This window comes from Primulina eburnea, chromosome 3, assembly GCF_022965805.1.
Source record: "Primulina eburnea isolate SZY01 chromosome 3, ASM2296580v1, whole genome shotgun sequence".
NCBI classification, from domain to species: domain Eukaryota; kingdom Viridiplantae; phylum Streptophyta; class Magnoliopsida; order Lamiales; family Gesneriaceae; genus Primulina; species Primulina eburnea.
The window spans coordinates 14198220-14217348 of NC_133103.1; the positions used below are offsets into that span (position 1 = coordinate 14198220).

The following is a 19129-nucleotide window of genomic DNA, read 5'->3' on the forward strand; positions in this document are numbered from 1 at the left end:
TTCAAACACTACTAAGTTTTGCCTTTTTCTCACTCTTTTATAATCTATAAATTTAATAAATAAAAAATGAAAAACAATAAAAAAAATCTGATAAAAACTAAGAAATTATATAAACAAATACTGTAGATGTAATTTTCTGCTTCAAAAATTCAAATTTATGTTGAAAAAAATATATTAATAAAAACTTAGGAAATGAAGATAATGTCTTAACATAAATTATCGAACCTCATACAGATAAGATAAAATCTGTCCTGATGAAATGAAAGTTTGATCGAGCTGGATTTGATTAGATTGAATCTCAATAAATAGAGTCGAATTTCTTGATTTTGGTTATCAATACTTATAAATCAGACCATGACACCAAAGTTATTGCTTGTCCTAGAAATTTAAACCTTAATATTAATTAATAAATTGGAGACAAATTTGGGGTTAATGATAAAGACATAAATATGACATTTGATTTGATTTGGTTTATGACGATAGATATAATTGATAGACATAACATGGTTACTGCTATATGACATGACAATTTATAGTAATAATTAATAATAAAACAAAAATAAGTGAGAACACAAACAAATTCATATGTCACGTGAATGAAAAATATCATAAATAAAAACAAAATTATCTGTAAATTAAACAAAGACATATCAAATTTCAACTTATTTGGAATATATACAAGATAAAAATTTGTGTGAGACGATATCATGAGTCGATCTCTTATTTTGTCATCCATGAAAAAATATTACTTTTAATGCTAAAAGTATCACTTTTTATTGTGAATATCGATAGAGTTGATCCGTCTCACATATTAAGATCCGTGAAACGATCTCACATGAGACTCACTCTATCTGCAAACCTAATTTAGCAACATTATTATTCAATAAACACTCTTCAACAAACTTTTTCCATTAAATTATGAGTTCATAGCAAATCATTTCATTTACAACTCTAAATACAAAGAAATATACAAATAAAGAACACAAAATCAAGATGCCAACAAAAAGGAAAACTAATTAATAATTATTTTTATGAGAAATAAGACTTTCCACAAAATAAAATAAAACAAAATCATAACAATCCTTTTAAGAAACAAATGAAATCAAATCACATAGACGAAGAGTACTGATCCCCTCCTTGCTCAATCTCAGATGCGGATTCGTCTTCGTCTTCAAGCTGCTCAAGCTCAAGCTCGGCCCCCAGACCCCCATGCCCTCTCCCAAACGCCTTGATATGATCTTTTAAAGACCTTTTGTGCTTAAAATCAGAGCCACAAATACAGTACCAAATCTTGCCACAGTTCTTCTCGTGTGTCCTCCAATCACCTTTGACCGCGAATGGTTTCCCACACTTTCTGCACGTGAAGGGTTTGGTTCCATGTTTCCTCTTGTAATGTGTTTGAAGAGTTCTGAAATCTTTGAGTGGCTTGGCTGTTGGGTTATCGATGTTGTGCTTGCAATCCGGCGCGCAGCAGTAGCATGGTAATCTTAGCATGGCCGTGGGCTGTGTGCCTCGTAGCGATTCAGGTCCTTTTCTGTATTGTGATCCATGCCCCCACATATGCATCTGAAAATCATGGATGTGCACATTTGTGAGGTGTCAAGCCATTAAACCTAATACGAAAGCGTAACTAAATAGACGAGTACCTTATTATCATTTTCTCGCGAGGAGATTTCATTATTTCGATATCTTACAAATAATTAAATATTGTGATGCTTAGTATCAAACTCCACAAACAAAAACTTTTTTCCTTAAGAACTACGCAAACAATAAATAAATACAATAAATGTAGTTTGATTTGTGTATGTCACACAATCAGTGGAACCATATACTATTATTTTTACTTATGATACTTATAAAATTATCCTAAAAATATTTGATTCGTAGTTAGGTATGCAAAACACGATCATTTTTTTTATATGATATCAGTATATAATTTTCACAAGAACTTATATATATTAAATTAAATCCCATAAATATAATAGACGCATATCCACCAAAAATTAAATCACGATCTTTGACCGATTCTAAATGACGTCCCCATCGTCATTCCTCATACAACGGCGACTGCTGGGTAGACAAGGAGGCGGCAAGCATATGGCGGAGTGAAAGCAGTAATTAATACCCAACCAACTACTGTAGTGGTCAATGCAATGCAATTTGATTTACCGAATAGTATGTAGCACGAAGAATGTGGACACACAAACTTTACAATTTGCATGTACTGTATTCAACAACAGACAAATGAAACATTCGTCGTGTTACGTACTGTATTATGTGCAGTTCCCGGAGTAACAGATATATGAAAAGAAAAAAAACATCTGATTGAGTTTCTGTTCCCATTTTGACTACATGCATGTGGCTCAAGTGACTTTCCAAGGAATTTGCAGCATCTCACTCCACATCAAAAAGTTTTTATGTAAATTTTCTCCGTAAAAAAATAATAGTTCCCTCAAAATAATCAAGAAGTTCTTCTTAATAAACTGGATCTGGTTATAGTGTCGATTTATAAACAATCCTTATTTTTCTTTTAGCAAAATAGTTCTAACTGAATTGATTATTTTATTATTATTATCAACAAACATCTACAGTTTCACTTCGAATTAATCTGAATTCGATCTAAATTTCTTTTCTTACAGTATAGGTCTATAAATAGCACTGAAAAGTTGATAATCACAATAATTTAGTGAAGACCGTAAATAGCAAGTGCCCTTTATTATGTACAGCCTTTCAGATTTAACCATAAAAACATATTTGATGAGATGTCATGAAGACTGATGAGGCACATAAAAGATTTCCAATCCAAGGAAGAAAATAAAAGGGATAGAGCTAGGTATTCAGTTTCAAAGAGTGAAAGTTATTTAAAAAATAAAAGTTTCTTAATGGTTAGTAATTATATTATATTCACAAAATTAAGAATGATTAATTAAATAGTTTCACGTATCTTTATCGTGAGACGGGTCAATCTTACACATATTTACAATAATAAGTAATATTTTTGACATAAAAAATAATTCTTTTTTGATAGATGATTAAGTAGTAAATTGTCTCGCAAAATTGACTCGTGAGCATCTCACGAAAAATCTAATTAATTTCCATATCTAGCTGACCGGAGAAGCCGATTTACTGTTTACATGTTCAATCACTTGAAGACTTGTACATGCGGTGACATAAATGCCAAATTTCAGAGACATTAATTTTTATATATAGCTAGGTACAACAAGCAAAAACAGAGGACAAATAATAAATTTCATTTAAAAGTCATAACTAGGAAGATGCTACAGGAATGGAACACTTGTCAATTCAAGAAGAAATTGTAGAAGAAACACCATTGCATTAAAAAAAAGAAAGAAATTGTAGAAGAAACACCATTGAATTAAAAAAAATAGATTTGTTGGTAAAAATTAAAATGGGGAATAATTAATTAAGAACAATCGCTAAATCAAAACCTTGTCTTACTTTCAACATAAAAGTAAAACAAATTCGTGGATTATATTGTGAAAAAGGTACTGATTAAACCTTAGTACTCTAGCTAGGGTTCATCGGAAAGAATATTACCTGCAGATTATTGTATCTGTTAAAAGTCTTGGGACAAAGGTGACAAGAAAACTGAGTCGGGCCGATAAGAATCTGTGAAGGCGTGGGAATCCAATACTGGCCCATGTTTAACCTGTTTAAAGGCAACCCCGAGAGTATATCCACGCCATCCTTATCCATGATTTCGCCGTAGCCCACCTCGGAGCTAGGGCTAGGGAGCCCTATATGCAAGGCTACAGTTACATCTTCACTGAAATTAGGATCTTTTTCTTGATTTTTCTGGTAGTTTAGCGCATAATCAGACGAGGGTTCCGTATATGAATATTCTTGGCTAAGGCTGAGTGTATTGAGGAGGGGAAGAGCTTCTCTTGGAGGAGACGAAGAGTGCGGGCAACAGTGATGATGAGCGGTGTGAGTGGATGAAGAATGGAGAGGAATGAAGTTGAAGCACTGTGCTGTGAAATTATTGTAGGGTTCTGCCATGATTGAAGAAGAATATTGGAGAAGGGATCGGAAATATTGTGGAAGAAGTGCGAGTGGAGTGCGAGTTCGAGTTGAATGATTGACTTGTTGTGTAGCCTACTACTGTTATATAAGATTAGCTGACACAGCTTGTGGTGGCTTTGTGCCCATGTGGATTGGTCAAACCATTTAACAAAACTCATGGTTATATATATTCTCCATCTCCACTAGTCTTTAACTATTAAACTACACTTTTGAACTAGTCCGGATTTAACTTTATCCGTTTGACTCAAGTTAATTATACTAAGAAAGTTATTTATACTTGTAAGAATAAGAGGACTTGGTAGATAATATTTACATGGGTACTGTCTTCATCCACTCAACACATAACTTGTGTGTTGAATGATAAATAATGGTCACTCATACATATATATTCACTCAGCACGTGAAACATGTGATTGACCATGATTTATCCACTAGATAAAGACATGAACATGTCATCACACACGAGTCAACCGGTGTCTACGACCGTATTTAAAAAGCCAAACTCATTATTCAATTTTTTTAAATCCAAGTTTAGCTACACTCCGAGCAATAATATATTTACAAATAAGTATCAAACTAATATTGTATAATGTAACAAATAGAGTACGTATTTTAAAAAATCTGTATTTGATGATTCGGATGTGATTATTATGACACCCCTTATTTAATTATAGTATTAAATATTGAATGGATATTCTATGAAATTTCAATATTTGCTGGAGGAAATATGATGCTAATTATATATAAATTGTGGGTGTACAGCGGAAAACACCTTAAAATAGGAAGATTGTGCGAATATGTAAAAACAACATAATTTTTCATGAGTGCCTTAATTATTTAAATTTATGATGCGTTAACCAATGTGTGTGTGTGTGTGTGTCTATATATATATATATATATATATATATATATATATATATATATATATATATATATATATATATATATATATATATAGTACATGCTACCTTTTCACCTGTTTGTAACCTAAAATTGGCAAACATAAAAAAGAAGAAGAAGAAGAGAGAAATCACAACACAAAAATGATGTTAGGATATGTTTTTTAGGTGAAGTTTATAAGATATGTAATGAGGAGGTTATATAATACAATTACATGAAACTTTAATGATTGGCATAATATGGAGATCTTGAATCATTGATATGTTCTAGTGGGGAAAAATACTTTGATTGACAAGAAAAGAAAAAGAAAAAAAAGAGGGTGCATTCTATATATCTTATTATATTATTTTTATAATTAAAATTAGAATTTATCCTTTATATCACAATATTTAATAATCTTATTATTAGTCGAGTACCCATCCCGCCCGATTTTTAGATCCATCTTTGTGCAAAGCTGCTTCCAACTTCTTTAATAAACTTTGCAGCGTATAAATAGTCCAAATCTTACAAGTGAATTGACTTGACCTTGTTCATTTGGGTATAACATTAACATTTTTATTATTAACCCTAGCTATTTCCTCAAGGTACATTAATCAGTAATTTTTCTTACAATTAAAGAATTCAACTTTCCAATGACTTTGGTACGACCAACGCAATTATTGCAATTTATATATAATCTACCAAAATTTAATATTCTTGTAAACAATTACAGAAATTGAATATCACATATATATGTTTATATATTCTTACATGATGTATACTATTTAATAATAATAATAATAATAAATCTTTCATAAATATATAACAAAACCAAACATAACACATCAATATTTCTTAATACAAGATTTAACATAAGTATTTCACGAGACATGTCCACAAATTAAGGTAGATGGATCCAAATATAGGTTAGATGTTGAGGCAACTTTCTAAAATAATAATAATATAAAATGCATTCTGAATGAAATACTTTAATTTGTGTGTCATTTCTCCTAACAGGAACATATGGTAATGGGGCCTGCAAAAAAGGGCATAAATACAAAAATATTTGGTTGTGTCTGTTTTGTTTGAGAATTGAGGTGGGCAAGCAAAACAAATGAAACGATAAACCAAATTTATATTAATAAAATATAAGTGAGACATTTTTGGGTCGTATGTTGATTTTCTTGACGGGATAACATTATGTTAACCACAAACACAGTTTCTTTGCAGAGATTATTTTGTACATATATACACACAAGTCTGTCGGTCATTTTTTAGTTTTCTTTATATCAATATATATATATCAAAATTGAACTCTCCCCCCGTTGTTGAAAAAATATTATATTACATCATTAATTATATATGTTGAAAAATTTGATTGATTGAGTAAAATGATTGATGGAGCTGAATTTGTTTGATTATTTTAAATAAATCAATTTTTTTATTTAAAATCAAATTATATCAAACAAAAATAGAAAACCAACCCATTCTTTGTATGCTTTCATTTAATTCGATTTAGTTAATTTGTGCATGTTTGAGATATTTAAAAAAATTTATAGGTTCGTTGTTCTCTGAGTATTATTATTGTTAGAGCCAATTTAACTCATTTTACCCGTTAATTTTGTTTTCCTAAGAGTTTCAATGGATTAACTTTTAGTCAATATATTTTTCCTTTAATAAAATATAAATTTGATAAGATCGATGGTGCCATTGATTCAAAAATAACAATTTTTATATAGAAATTGGTTAAATATATTATATAATATAAGGATGGACATGTCTTCTCATTCTATAATAATAATATAATATAATAATTAATAAATATGTGTATTGTGGAAATTGAGACGGGACAGCTGTGGACAATTGATGATGAACATGATAATTATAATCGACTGTTGAGCTACTAGCATGACGTCATCCAAAACTTTATTGCCATTTGCTGCTGCTTCGCTTGACAGTGACACACGTTTTTTTCGAGAAATTTGGCTTCAGTTCCCAGCCGCCTTTTTTCTTTGTTTTCAGTCCCTAGGTACTTTTTTAGTACCACATTTCCACATGAAGTGTACCACATTTCCACATGAAGTGTACCACATTTTGTATGAAATAGTACCACAATTTTGTGGGTAGGGAGTGAATGCAAAGAAATATTATGATTGGGGATTTTTAAATAACTTCCCCTTTTTTTTAGAGCTCACCACTTTTTTTTTTTACTGGAAAACTCTTATCATTTTTATCAAGAATAATCTTTTATGGATATAATATTAATCAATCAAGAAGAAAAAACTTCATTTAACTGATAGAAAGATGTAAGAGAATAAAAACAAATTATGTTAAATTGTGAACAATAAGATTAGCCGAATGTCGTATGTGCTTGAGGCTAAAAACTCTTTGTTCCACGACTTAGAGCTCACAACATTTAAATATACTTTTCGTCTCAATAATTTAATAAATAGTCTATTTTTTAATAGTTACTAGTTTTTTTAACTAATATATCTGTATTTAATGTATATAATTATATTCAATTTTCATTTCCCAATATCATTAAATAAAGTTGTGTTAAGAATTTTACATGTGAAAAACGGATTAGGGCGAAAGAAAGAGAAGTTGGTGAAAAATTCTCAATCAAAACATTTTTTTGGGTTTACTCTCTATCCACAAAATTGTGGTACTATGTCATACAAAATGTGGTACACTTCATGTGGAAATGTGGTACTAAAAAAAGTACCCAGAGACTGAACACAAAAAAAAATCTAACGGCTGGAGACTGAAAACCAATTTCCCGACGAAATATATATACTCAATATTTCACATGAAAGACTTTACTGTTTAATTCTTGATTGATCAGCCAAAAGTTTGTATTTGTCCTATAATAATTTTGGGCCTTGCCCGTTCATATAAGTATTCACTAGCTCACCCTATGTGTACTTGTGTATTTGTCAAACTGAACCTTTTTCATTGGCAATAATACATCAATAAACCAAGTCTGATACAATGTCATGTCCTTAAATTTTTTCTGTGATGTAAAAAGACATGTATGGGTATATAATTGATATAAAAGACAATCATATATAAAACTTTAGTCATCAGATTAGTCCCCTCACGCAGTCTGATAGAAATGACTGAAATTCCGGAGGACAAAAGAGGCAGCATAAATATTATATTTCTGCACCAAAAACAATGACATACGAGACGGTCCAGACCACAGAATCTGACTCCATTTTTGGTCCATTCCTTTTAAACTGTAGTTATAGTTATTGCCTTCTTTAGACAATGTATAAAGGAAATTTATTGTGAAAGCAACAGTTGTCGTTCGTGGCTCCCAAATTCTGCTTTTATGGTGAACGGATGAATTAAATGAAGATTACCCTTGTTGTAAAGATTTCATATACACTAAAATATGGTGAAATTAAATACTTGTAACACCTCATAAGTTGCAGAGAGGGTCGCCAAAAATAAAGAAAGAAATCCTGACTTGGACAAGGATGTTTCAAAGCCTGTCAGTATTGCATGCAAGTTTTATTTTTTCTCTAGCTTTTAAATGAAAGAACAAAACAAGGACAGTTTGAAAAAAAGGAAAAAAAACAGTCTTTTCCGACTATACGTATTTTATAGGTGTATTTATCAATCGATTTGTCTCCAAATTCTCAGAGTTTTTATTCTCATATGGACACAGAAAGGTACCTCTAAAGTGAAACATGTGATGTGATGAGTCTACGCAGAAAACAACGTCAGTGAAGACTGCAGTCTCACCCCAATTCCATTCAAACCATTCGGGAGGCATGGAAATAGACTTCTCAATGAGCACGAATGCAGTTTCGAAAAGGACACCTCGAGATAGGGGCACGGGCACACTCTAAATTTTTACATTATATATACACACACACACACACAAAAATACACACGATAGGCCCCACAGCCCACGAGCATGGACGATAAGTGGATTCGAAGCCACTGGGTAAAGATTATATACAAAAGTCGGATGAAAGATTATACAGTTGTAAACGCATCCAAATTTACCAAGAGGAGAAAAGACTGTATATTATTAATCAGATGAAACTCATAACCTTAACGTTTATATATATATATATATATATATATATGTATGTATATGTGGAGGATAAACCATGCCTTTCTTCTATCCTAGCTAAGTGCTGAGTGTAGTTGAATGAATATTTTTGGCAAGTAGCCGACAAGCCAAGTGAACGGTGAAACCAGACAAAAGTAAGAGCATGGAGAAGAGAGACAGACAATTAATTCAGGCAATATGCGTCACTTCCCAAATCGCCTAGTGTTAACCTGCATAGATATCATCTATATGCATTTATTGTCAAACATGCCGCAAGTTAGGCCACGCCTCGCTTCGCAACAGAGCTTCCATTTATCGATTCCACGAGCAACTATTATTAATAATATCATGATTTTGAGATTAGGCTTGTAGCGCAGGATCTCACCCTTGTCAGATTAGTTGAATCTTTGAGTTCGAATCTTCTACCTATATTGTAATTAAAAAATAATAATATCATGATTTTAAAAAAATGGTACAAGATCTAAAAATTGTCGAGAATCAAATTAGATCGAATATATTAATTTGATTTAGCGAAATAAAGATGCTACCTGAATTAGAAACTTTAAGGCGAACGCAATAACTTTGTAAAGTATTTATTTACTTATTGTCATTTTACTTAAAAAATAATACTAGCATTAGGAGATGCTTGCTATATGAACCACTGGTAGCGCAGTAGGAGTGTCGCCAAAGTTTGATATCGTGACGTAATGTTTGGTGTTAATTTTAAGATTTTATAATTTTTTAAAAAATAATTAGGAAATATTTTTATCGCGAAATCTTAAGAATGGATTATATATATTTTTCATAAGAGGGAGTACATTAATACAAAAATTATATTCAGTTAGCTAATATGACCCAAAATCGAAATAGATAAGTCCGACCTGGCGGATTAACCGCTGGTTGGATCTTGGTAAGCTTGTTTTTGTTAATTTTTTGTTTTCATAGTTATTGATTTAATGTAGGAGAAACAAATTATAGCGTTGCATTATTTTAAAGCGTTCTAAAATTTATTTTTTGTTGAAATATTCGAAAATATTATATTTATTTATTTTTAAAAGAACCCACCCTCAGGGAAAAGTCCCCTCCAAGTAGCTAGCCAGATCCGGGTCAATCACTATAGGTTTTCACAAATTGGGATTACTCGAGCAGAACGGTGCTTCCACGTTAGTTTATCTTCATATTTTACGAGCCCCGTTCCATTGGGCCAGGCTCAATTTTGACTCATTGGCATCATCAGCCTATTTCCTACATCCAAAGAGATTTGTAGCCCAAACAATGTGTCCAAGCCTTCTTTGCTCACAGAAATTGATTAAAGCCTAAAAGTGAAAATACTTCAATTACAAATAGCATGAAAATTGATCAACTGCTTAAGCTTCAGAACAGCAAGCCATGCTCCCGAGCAGAATCCGCAAGGGCCTCAATACGCCCATGGTAGGGGTAACCACCCCGGTCAAAGGCTACCTTTGTTATTCCTTTTTCAAGACAAGATTTTGCTATAACTTCACCAATTTTTTTGGCAATTTCCTGACATCCCAAACCTTAATGTTAGTGCTTGTATCTGAAGTTTTAAAAAAAGTCATGATAATGGATAAAACTAATGTAACCAGTGAAGAATGAACCCTGCTTAGAGTAAATATCATGCTCAGAGCCCACCAGATAGTTGCACATAAGGGTTCACGACTCCTGAATCGCCATTTCAGTTCAATAGCTAAAGCTAATAATTTGATCAAACATTGACAAGGTGCATCATAAGGACACATTTGCTAGAGCAAGATACTTGAGCTTTTTCTATGTAATTCTCTAGCCATGGTTCCCTCTTAAACGTTTTTTTCCATTTATTTCACTATGGGAGTGATGTCATTAAGTTGAGTTCTCATATGCAAGTCAAGTCACTGGCATCAAAATTTAAGAAATATCCACAAGTTGGATGACGATGGAATGAGGAAAGACAGTAATTTGCTAGCCAATGGAACTCTTGAACGGCAATAAATTTCTAAAATCCTCGATTAGTCGATTAGATTAGAACATTATAAATATGCAGTGAACATATTTAGCAACACTGCTACTTTATTTTCTGATGTGTGGAATTCACTTACAATCGTAGGACCAGAACTGTAGTCAAACTCCTCTGAGACAGGTTTCTGCACGGTAGAGGCAGAAGCAAGAGTATGCATCTTTGAATCGTCGATCACCTGAACATATATGTGCTTGTTGGAGCGAAAAACGCATAATCTCGGTCTTTCTGTGGTCCCTTCAACCTGAGTAAAATGTGTATTTGCAAATTTAATAGAGTACAAAAGCTCCAAAATTCAAATAAAAAGTTGATGATCCCTCAAAAACTGCATATAGCTCAACTTATATTTCATACCATACAAGCTTTTTGTACAATGGCATAAATGTCTATCGTACCTCAATAAGAGGATAATAACATCTAACAAGCTCCAAGAACGTATTTGCTCGGCAATTTAGCAACTTATATTAAGATCTAACATCTTTTTTCTTCAAAAACTAATCTGAGGAAACTCACAGCTTTAACCATAACAAAAGACGCTCTAAAACATCATTTCAAACCAATTTCCAAAGACTTTAAGGTTGCATTTGGAACAATTTGATTTGGGTGGAAGAATTTGAAATGGGAAAGGATTTAAAGCATGGATGTCAAATACATCCATCTTGGTTGTCATTGTGCGTGCTTGACATTTAAGATGCACAGTTCGTGAAATGATGATCATGGGTTGAGTTCAGGCCTAGTGGTTGCATCTCACTAGTTAGACGTATAAAATGACTATCAACATAAAGTTTACCATGGTTAGGAGCGAGCAACAACTGTTTGTATCGTCCTAGGTGAGACAACTATGAAATGTGGCGCCTGGATTTCTGCACAGCTTAAAAATTCAATAGCATATTTGATATTAGTTATTACCAATAACTAATGGATGATGTTCAATACTACAGTTAATATCAAAACCAATATCACGTGTTCAGAACTTGTAGTTGGGACCCGTTAGTTGGAGATGGAATGTTAGTAGCAACAATTGCTTATATGGTTCTGAATGGCACAACTATTGAAATATAGCATGTGGGCTTAAAAACATTGGTAGTGTTGTTAATAACAATAACTTTTGATATAACATCATGTGCTTGATCCAACATGTTGCATATGGTGACAAGTGATCAGCACTGGTTTGGCAGCATGATACATAGTGAAATTAGCAGCAGTAGACTTGAACAGAAACAATATGAGCAAGTACAGCAGCAGAAGGCTAAGACTGCCACAACGTGATCAGTAACATACAATCAATAGATAAGTAAAGTTTTCTTCTTTATTCCCATCTCTGGCTGAATAAGGATGAATTATGTAGAAGATCGCCCATGAGCAAACTATCCAAGCAAACAGCAATAAGATATAAGGACCGGTGGACATAATTCTTATCCTAAAGAGCTGGCCACCATTCACCATTACAAACCTTACATACAACCTAGATAACAATTAGCCAAAATAACAGCACCAGTTCACTCAATTTTGCAAACATCTGGAGGTACAGGGAGACTTCTCAAAAGTCGTTTCATATCATTTCTTCACAACATTGTATTTAGGATGCCCATCTTACACTTTCTTCCTCAATAATGTCACATACCTAGAAATCCTATTCTTGTCAATCCTAAAACAAACAAAATAGTCAAGAAAGAAAGGACAAAAAATTGCCTTCTTGCGGATACGAGAATGGCGAGCAGTTCTATCCTCTGTTCGGGTCGCGGACTTGGCTTGAACAATCAGTGGCCGAGGTTGGTGGCTCGATAACGGCACCGAATTTGGGCGACACCCATTGCAAAGCTGCTGCTGTTTGGTACTGGCCAAAGTGGTCTGCAGAAACGAGAGCGAGAGTGAAGTGCTGGACATTTCTTATCACTTAGATTAGAATTCTATCTCTAACGTTTCCTACAGCCTACAGGGAAAGAAATTGGCGTTGGCCTCAGGATAAGGAGAAGGGCAAGGGAAACAATGTTTTGGTATTTACTCTTCGACCCCTGACGTTATCCTTTTTCGCATCACACCCTTTTAAAAGATGAACATTGTAATTTGCACACCAAGAAATAGATTTTAACGTGAACCTCTTCTCAATTAAAACAATAAAATAATATAGAATATGTAATAAAGTTATTATTGCATATCTTCCTATAAACATCGTTCGGTACGAAGGATGTTATACAATATAACTGTCATTTACTTTAAATATTAAAATAATTTAAAATAGTTTTGTTAATATTATCTTTCAATTTATCGTCTCATTTCACGAGTCAAGCAATATCTTGATCCATCAATATAAAATGACATAAATAAGACACTAAGACATTAATTGAATATTTGAATCGTTGATTCGTCAGAAGATATTTAAAATAATTTATATGATGAAGGAATTGAAATACTTCAAAGAACAACTTGAAGTTCAGGGATTTGAAATTTGTTATTCATTAATTAGAATTCCCATGCCTCTTATTTTTTTTAGTAGGTTTTTTGTGAGATAATTTCACGAATCTTTATCTGTGAGACGGGTCAGCCATATCGATATTCATAATAAAAAGTAATACTCTTAGTATAAAAAGTAATATTTTTTCATGGATGTCCCAAATAAGATATTTGTCTCACAAAATAGGACTCGTGAGACTGTCTCACACAAGTTTTTACCTATTTTTTTTTTTTTTTTGTTTCTGAAAGGTTTTGACAATAGATAGACAATCGATGTCCCAAATGTTGATTATCCTTATCTCGATCTCATTTATTTTCTTTATCCGATACATATTTTCCTGGCTTTTTATATGCCCAACTAATTTTCATCACTTTTAACTAACATTTCTTCATTTTTCAAAACACTCTATTTTATTTTATATTATCATAAAATATGATATTTTATTTTATTTTATTTTAACGTAAAGGCAGAATACAATCTCTATTATTTAATTTCAGTTTCGTACATTAAAAAATAATAAATAATAATAAAACTAAACTGGGTTAACCCGAACCTAGCCTCAATCAAAAGCAATTGTTGACCCACTAGCACAAATGTAAAGGCTACCAGATCAAATAATAAAACGTGAAAATTCCCAACGGTCGAAAAGTAATTGAGATAAAGCGAATTAATAAGAAAAACCCTTCCCTCCAACGGTCCACTGTCTCAGAGATCCCCCTCTCTTCTTTTATTCTCCAAGAAAAACTATTTTCACAATCAATTTCTGATCTGGGATTTTACAGAAACACTTGGATTTTGAACTTTTTTATTTTTCTTCCCTATATATTAAATTATTTTTGCTTCTTTACAGAGATCAGACTAAATGGACGTTGCAATAATTGATTGGAAGAATATAGATTCAAGATTTGTGATAGACGAGATGTACGAGCTCATCAATGCTCCAAAATGGATCGATTTCTCGGCCTCCGACGATCCTGTTGATGATGAAGCCTGGTTCTGCCGCCACAGTAAGTTAAAAGAAACGCACAAACACAAACGAGTCTTTGATTTTCTTGTTTTTCTCTGGCGCTTATATTTTTTTCGTGATCCTTTTTCGCTTATTAATGTGTATATGTATAGGCTGTAATCACCCCAGGACAGCTGAAGATTTCTTTAACGGGAAAGAGAGGACTCCCACTTTGAATTCTAAGGTCTGTTTTGCCTTATATCTCTTGTTCACTGCACCATTTCTGTTTGGTTTTCAAGAAATTTTATGTGATTCGGGCCTTAAATTTGAAAAACTAGTTTGCTATTCGTCGGAAATTTATTTTTAATGAATGTGGACAATTCCTTCGCGGGTAAATTTACCTTGCGATGTTTTTTTCTGAGTTTGAGCTTGAATTTGATCTTGGTTGGAATATAGCGTGCTTATTAGTTTGTTTATATCAAAGTTGTGATAATTACACAAAACATGAAGTTGTTCCCCGGATTCGGTTATTGATTGTGTTACAATCTTGTCTGATTTTCTCTTTTACTGTGTTTCCAGCTTCAGAGATCTACTAGAGTTTCTGAGATTCTTCCATTCGGTGAAGAAAAAATGAGGTATCTATGAAACTATTTTAGTTTTGGGCTTAGTGTGGTGGATTCGACAAAAGATCGTCATACGCTTTGTCTTTTTCTTCTCTGGTCTGTAAATCTTGAACCTGTCACGCAATACTAAAACAGGATATGAAATCATCTAAAATTTGCAGAGATACGAAGTTGAAGAAAAGGGGTACAAATCCAACTTCTGTTTTGTTGAGGGACACAAACAACAATAAAATCCTTGAAGATGGTGAAAATCAAAATCCCAACTTCTCAACCTCTCCAACTCACAAAGCTAAACTCAGAAAAGAGGCAATCAAATCAAGCACGGAGAAGAAATCAAGGGATGACACTGCAATGAGAAAAGCCGATCAAATACCAAAGCTGAAAAGTACTTCATCTGCAAGAAATTTGTTCTCTGGTGGGGATATACTGAACAAGGTTGCAGAGTTCTGTAATGAATTGAAGAAACTAGCAACTAAGGTGAGAGAGAATAAAGATATTCAGGACATCGATTCTGGGGTTTTGAATGACAAAGAAAAGGAAAAGAAACCATTGCTAGAGTTGAGCAGAGAAGATGTGAAAGTAATGGAAACCGGAATGTTCAAGGAAAAGCAGCGAAAGATCAGGTGAATGTTCTCTTCCACTCTAGGGGTGGATTCGACAAAAGAATTCTACGCCTATGCTTCCACTCTTTGTCTTTTTCTTCTCGACCTCTCCAGATCACAAAGCTTTCAGGTCCGAATATATATAACTTTTGAATCAGCCAGCTGTAAGAATCTTGAATCTATTCTTGCAGAAGAAAAGATGATGCAGAGAACACCCCTATATCCGTGGATGTGAAAAGTAGCAAGCTTAACAAGGATGGTTTACTAAAGATTCGAACTTCACCTCCTACTCCACAGTGTTTCTCTGCAAATCGTGGGACGTTGAAAGCTGAGATGACGCCTAAGACTTTCAGGTCCAAACCCCTGGTATGTGCTCCACAATATCCAATTATGGATTGATTCAAATTTGAAATTCGACGACAACAGTCTAGAAGCCAAAGAAAACTAACACATATTGGTTATATTCTAAGTGTGTGTTCTGACCGAATATAGTGTGGCTTAAAAAACAGGGAAGAGGGATTCTTCAAGAGGTTAAGCAAATCAACAAAGAGGGCAACATGGCGGCCGAACATGAGAAGATCAACCCTGAAGGAGAAATTCCAGTAGGGGCAGCTGAGAAAGAAGCAAGAACTTTGAATGCTTTCTGGTTCTTAAAGCCTTGCACTCTTTCAAGTCAATAAGTAACGTTAAAATAGCTAAATAGAGATTTTTTTTATATATAGCCATTCTTTTGTCCTTTTTCCATTTGTTTGAGAATAAATTTGAAACAAACTGTTGTAAAACATTCAAGTTGTATAATCATGCTGTACTTGAAAACCAGATTTCAGTAAATAGATGAAAATTAGATTCTTTCCTACCACCAATTACTTTATCAATTTCTATCAAGATGGTGGAAATCATGAATATACCAATTTGTTTCTGTTAGACCCCAGGGCTTTAAATCAACTGCATCACTTGTTAAGCCAAATCATAACAAAACTGCGACGATGATTGATTCAGAACTTGTGTTCTTGACAAAATTGTAGACCTTGCCTGTGTTATTTTTTCCTTGGCCAGATAGTTTCTCTAAAAGAAGGATATTAGCTCAGTAGCTCGTAACAATAATGAGGGTAGAAGACTTGCCATACTACATAAATATGGAACAGTAATCAACCACGGAGAACGCATCTTGAAATTTCCTGGCCAGATGGTTTCTCGACAAGGGATAATAGCTAGTACAGGTGATGAATGCCAGAAGAGTTGTAATCATATAGATATGGCAAAGTAACTGGTTAATGTATCTCGAAATGAACGCAAAAAATTCCACGGAGCACAAATGCTGCTGAGTGAATTTTGACATTGTATACAACATATCAAATTATCAATCAAAAGACTGGAGAAACAAATGAGAGATGCTCCTCAGATCCGACACACCAGCTCCTTTCTCAATCAAATTTCAGTCAAGATAATTGTTTTGGACACAAAGTGGAGAGCTTATGGGATAAAAGAGGATTATGGGCTACGCAAAGCTACATCACTCTTACTTCAGAAAGTCTTAACTCTTGAATAAAGGAATTCAAGAATGGAAATACTATAGAGTTCAAGTAACAACAATCGAAAACTGGGTCTACAAACAACGATTCAGATTCCTCCCAAGTTGCCCATCCAATCCATTGAATTAACCCCCTTCGTGCCACTCGCCACCTCGTTGCAAATCATAGGTCACCACCCCCTGGGAGGAAAGTCTAAGATAGAAGTCCACCAGGGGTCGCAAAATTTATCAGGTTTTCAAGACTTGAACTTGAACTTGGTTTTTCAGTTATGTCCTTCCAGTAGCTCTAAATTGAAGAAGCTCCAGTGGCAAAAAAAATGGCAACAAGCTCGTATTCAACAGTAATATATAACACCAAGGGGGGAAATCCCAAATTGAAACCAGATTAATGAAAAAGAAAACGTAATTAGATTTTATTATCCCAAAACACATCAACAATCAGCATCCCACAAGAACACTTCCACGAATCACAATTCCTCAACTCTTTGACAGCATCGAAAACAGAGAAGAAAAAACGGGGGCCAATATTCACAAACTCTGTTTCGTAAAACCGGAATTCTAATCCCAGATCGTTCAAAATCAATCTACCTGGAATTGTTACAAAGTATACAGTTCAAGATCCTGGAACAAGCATACCTCAAACGAGGAAAAATTCTAACGGCATGAGAACTCGAGTCCCTCCAGATATCCTCCATCGTCTCCACAAACAGATTCAAGCTTCTGATAGGAGGGATGTAAAGGGTCAAAGGCACGGCAGAAAACGCCACAGCGAAGAACAAATGCAGCATCTTGGAACCCAATCGCAGTTGACTAAGTGGGCACGTCAAAGAAGCTATCTTTTTTTACAGGAGTACTCTTGATCTGTGTTAGAACCGACGCAGAGAGGTTTAGCGGGTGGTCGCTCCTTGATTTGGAAATTTTGGAGTGGATGATTTCACAAGATAATAACACGCATTTATTAGGATTTATTTATGTGAAGATTTTATTTTATTTTAATTAAAAAATAATAGTAATGTGTGGATAAACTAACCATTTATCAGGATAACAATGGCCCTAGCTGGTAGGTTTACCTGTGAGCTCCAAAACCGCTGCTGACCTAATTGGTAGTTTTTCAGTTCAGCTCGTCGGATTTTTAAGTCCTTTCACAAGACTCCAAATCATTCCACTGAGGAGAAAACTGGATGCATTCATGTAAGAGACAACGGGATAGTCGTTACACCATTCGTGCAAGACGTTATTTATGTGACAAAAAATTTCGTCACCTAGTTTTTATTTCTCGAATATTCAACTCACCGATTAATTATTTATAACACCTTCCGGATTATTATACGTTACATCTAGAACATTTTTTCTTCTATGATATAGTCAAATGTTGATCTATATCATCAATATATATATATAGCAAGTTCCATAAAAATATTAAAGACTCACGTGATATGATATTTTTTTTAATAAGATATTATGATGATGCATCAAACAATATCTTAATTTCTCAACATAAACATGATATTTTATTTGAAAATGATGAGATCAAACATATTTATGGAAAAGTTTAATCAACAATAAAATCGTATTTTAAGAAAACATGATATTCTAATTATTCTTCTAATGTTCCGTAAAGTATATACAAATCTTACTATTTGTTAATTCTGACATAACAGAACCAAAAGATTTGGTGTCATGATTATTTATTGGGTGCGTCTCATATGAGACCGTCTCACGGATTCTAATATGTGAGACGGGTCGACCCTATGGATATTCACAATAAAAAGTAATACTCTTAGCATAAATAGTAATATTTTTTCATGGATTACCCAAATAAGAGACCCGTCTCACAAATACGACCTGTGAGACCGTCTCACACAAGTTTTTGCCTTATTTATTTATTTATTATATCAAAAATGTTGTTTATTCCCTTAATAATTTTCGCAATTATGATATGAGTTTCATGTAAATATAATCAAAGCAA

The 19129-nt window shown here is 33.4% G+C and overlaps 3 protein-coding genes across 3 annotated transcripts; 1 reads left to right on the forward strand and 2 right to left on the reverse strand.

Annotated features, from left to right (window-relative positions):
- Nucleotides 1-909: 909 nt before the first annotated feature.
- LOC140828301 (zinc finger protein WIP2-like) lies at nt 910-4079 on the reverse strand. The gene is made up of 2 exons (XM_073191290.1): nt 3559-4079; nt 910-1566 (listed from the first exon to the last, which is right to left on the reverse strand). Exons 1-2 carry the CDS (start codon nt 4018-4020, stop codon nt 1108-1110), a joined length of 921 nt encoding a protein of 306 aa, XP_073047391.1. The 5' UTR covers nt 4021-4079; the 3' UTR covers nt 910-1107.
- A 6174-nt stretch (nt 4080-10253) lies between these two features.
- On the reverse strand, nt 10254-12961 carry LOC140826713 (large ribosomal subunit protein uL18c-like). The gene is made up of 3 exons (XM_073189216.1): nt 12696-12961; nt 11086-11247; nt 10254-10513 (listed from the first exon to the last, which is right to left on the reverse strand). The coding sequence occupies exons 1-3, from the start codon at nt 12888-12890 to the stop codon at nt 10364-10366; spliced, it is 507 nt and encodes a 168-aa protein (XP_073045317.1). The 5' UTR covers nt 12891-12961; the 3' UTR covers nt 10254-10363.
- A 1180-nt stretch (nt 12962-14141) lies between these two features.
- On the forward strand, nt 14142-17769 carry LOC140826714 (uncharacterized). Its single transcript, XM_073189217.1, has 6 exons — nt 14142-14465; nt 14578-14648; nt 14984-15039; nt 15189-15650; nt 15821-15995; nt 16139-17769. Exons 1-6 carry the CDS (start codon nt 14321-14323, stop codon nt 16307-16309), a joined length of 1080 nt encoding a protein of 359 aa, XP_073045318.1. The 5' UTR covers nt 14142-14320; the 3' UTR covers nt 16310-17769.
- Nucleotides 17770-19129: the final 1360 nt, after the last annotated feature.

Coding starts and splice junctions, on each gene's coding strand:
- LOC140828301 (XM_073191290.1), bottom strand. CDS start 4,020: ATGGCAGAACCCTACAATAATTTCACAGCACAGTGCTTCAACTTCATT. Junction 1,567..3,558: donor ACAGATACAATAATCTGCAG/GTAATATTCTTT, acceptor CATGATTTTCAG/ATGCATATGTGGGGGCATGG.
- LOC140826713 (XM_073189216.1), bottom strand. CDS start 12,890: ATGTCCAGCACTTCACTCTCGCTCTCGTTTCTGCAGACCACTTTGGCC. Junction 11,248..12,695: donor ATTCTCGTATCCGCAAGAAG/GCAATTTTTTGT, acceptor CATTTTACTCAG/GTTGAAGGGACCACAGAAAG. Junction 10,514..11,085: donor ACAGTTCTGGTCCTACGATT/GTAAGTGAATTC, acceptor TTGGGATGTCAG/GAAATTGCCAAAAAAATTGG.
- LOC140826714 (XM_073189217.1), top strand. CDS start 14,321: ATGGACGTTGCAATAATTGATTGGAAGAATATAGATTCAAGATTTGTG. Junction 15,040..15,188: donor TTCGGTGAAGAAAAAATGAG/GTATCTATGAAA, acceptor TAAAATTTGCAG/AGATACGAAGTTGAAGAAAA. Junction 15,651..15,820: donor GAAAAGCAGCGAAAGATCAG/GTGAATGTTCTC, acceptor CTATTCTTGCAG/AAGAAAAGATGATGCAGAGA.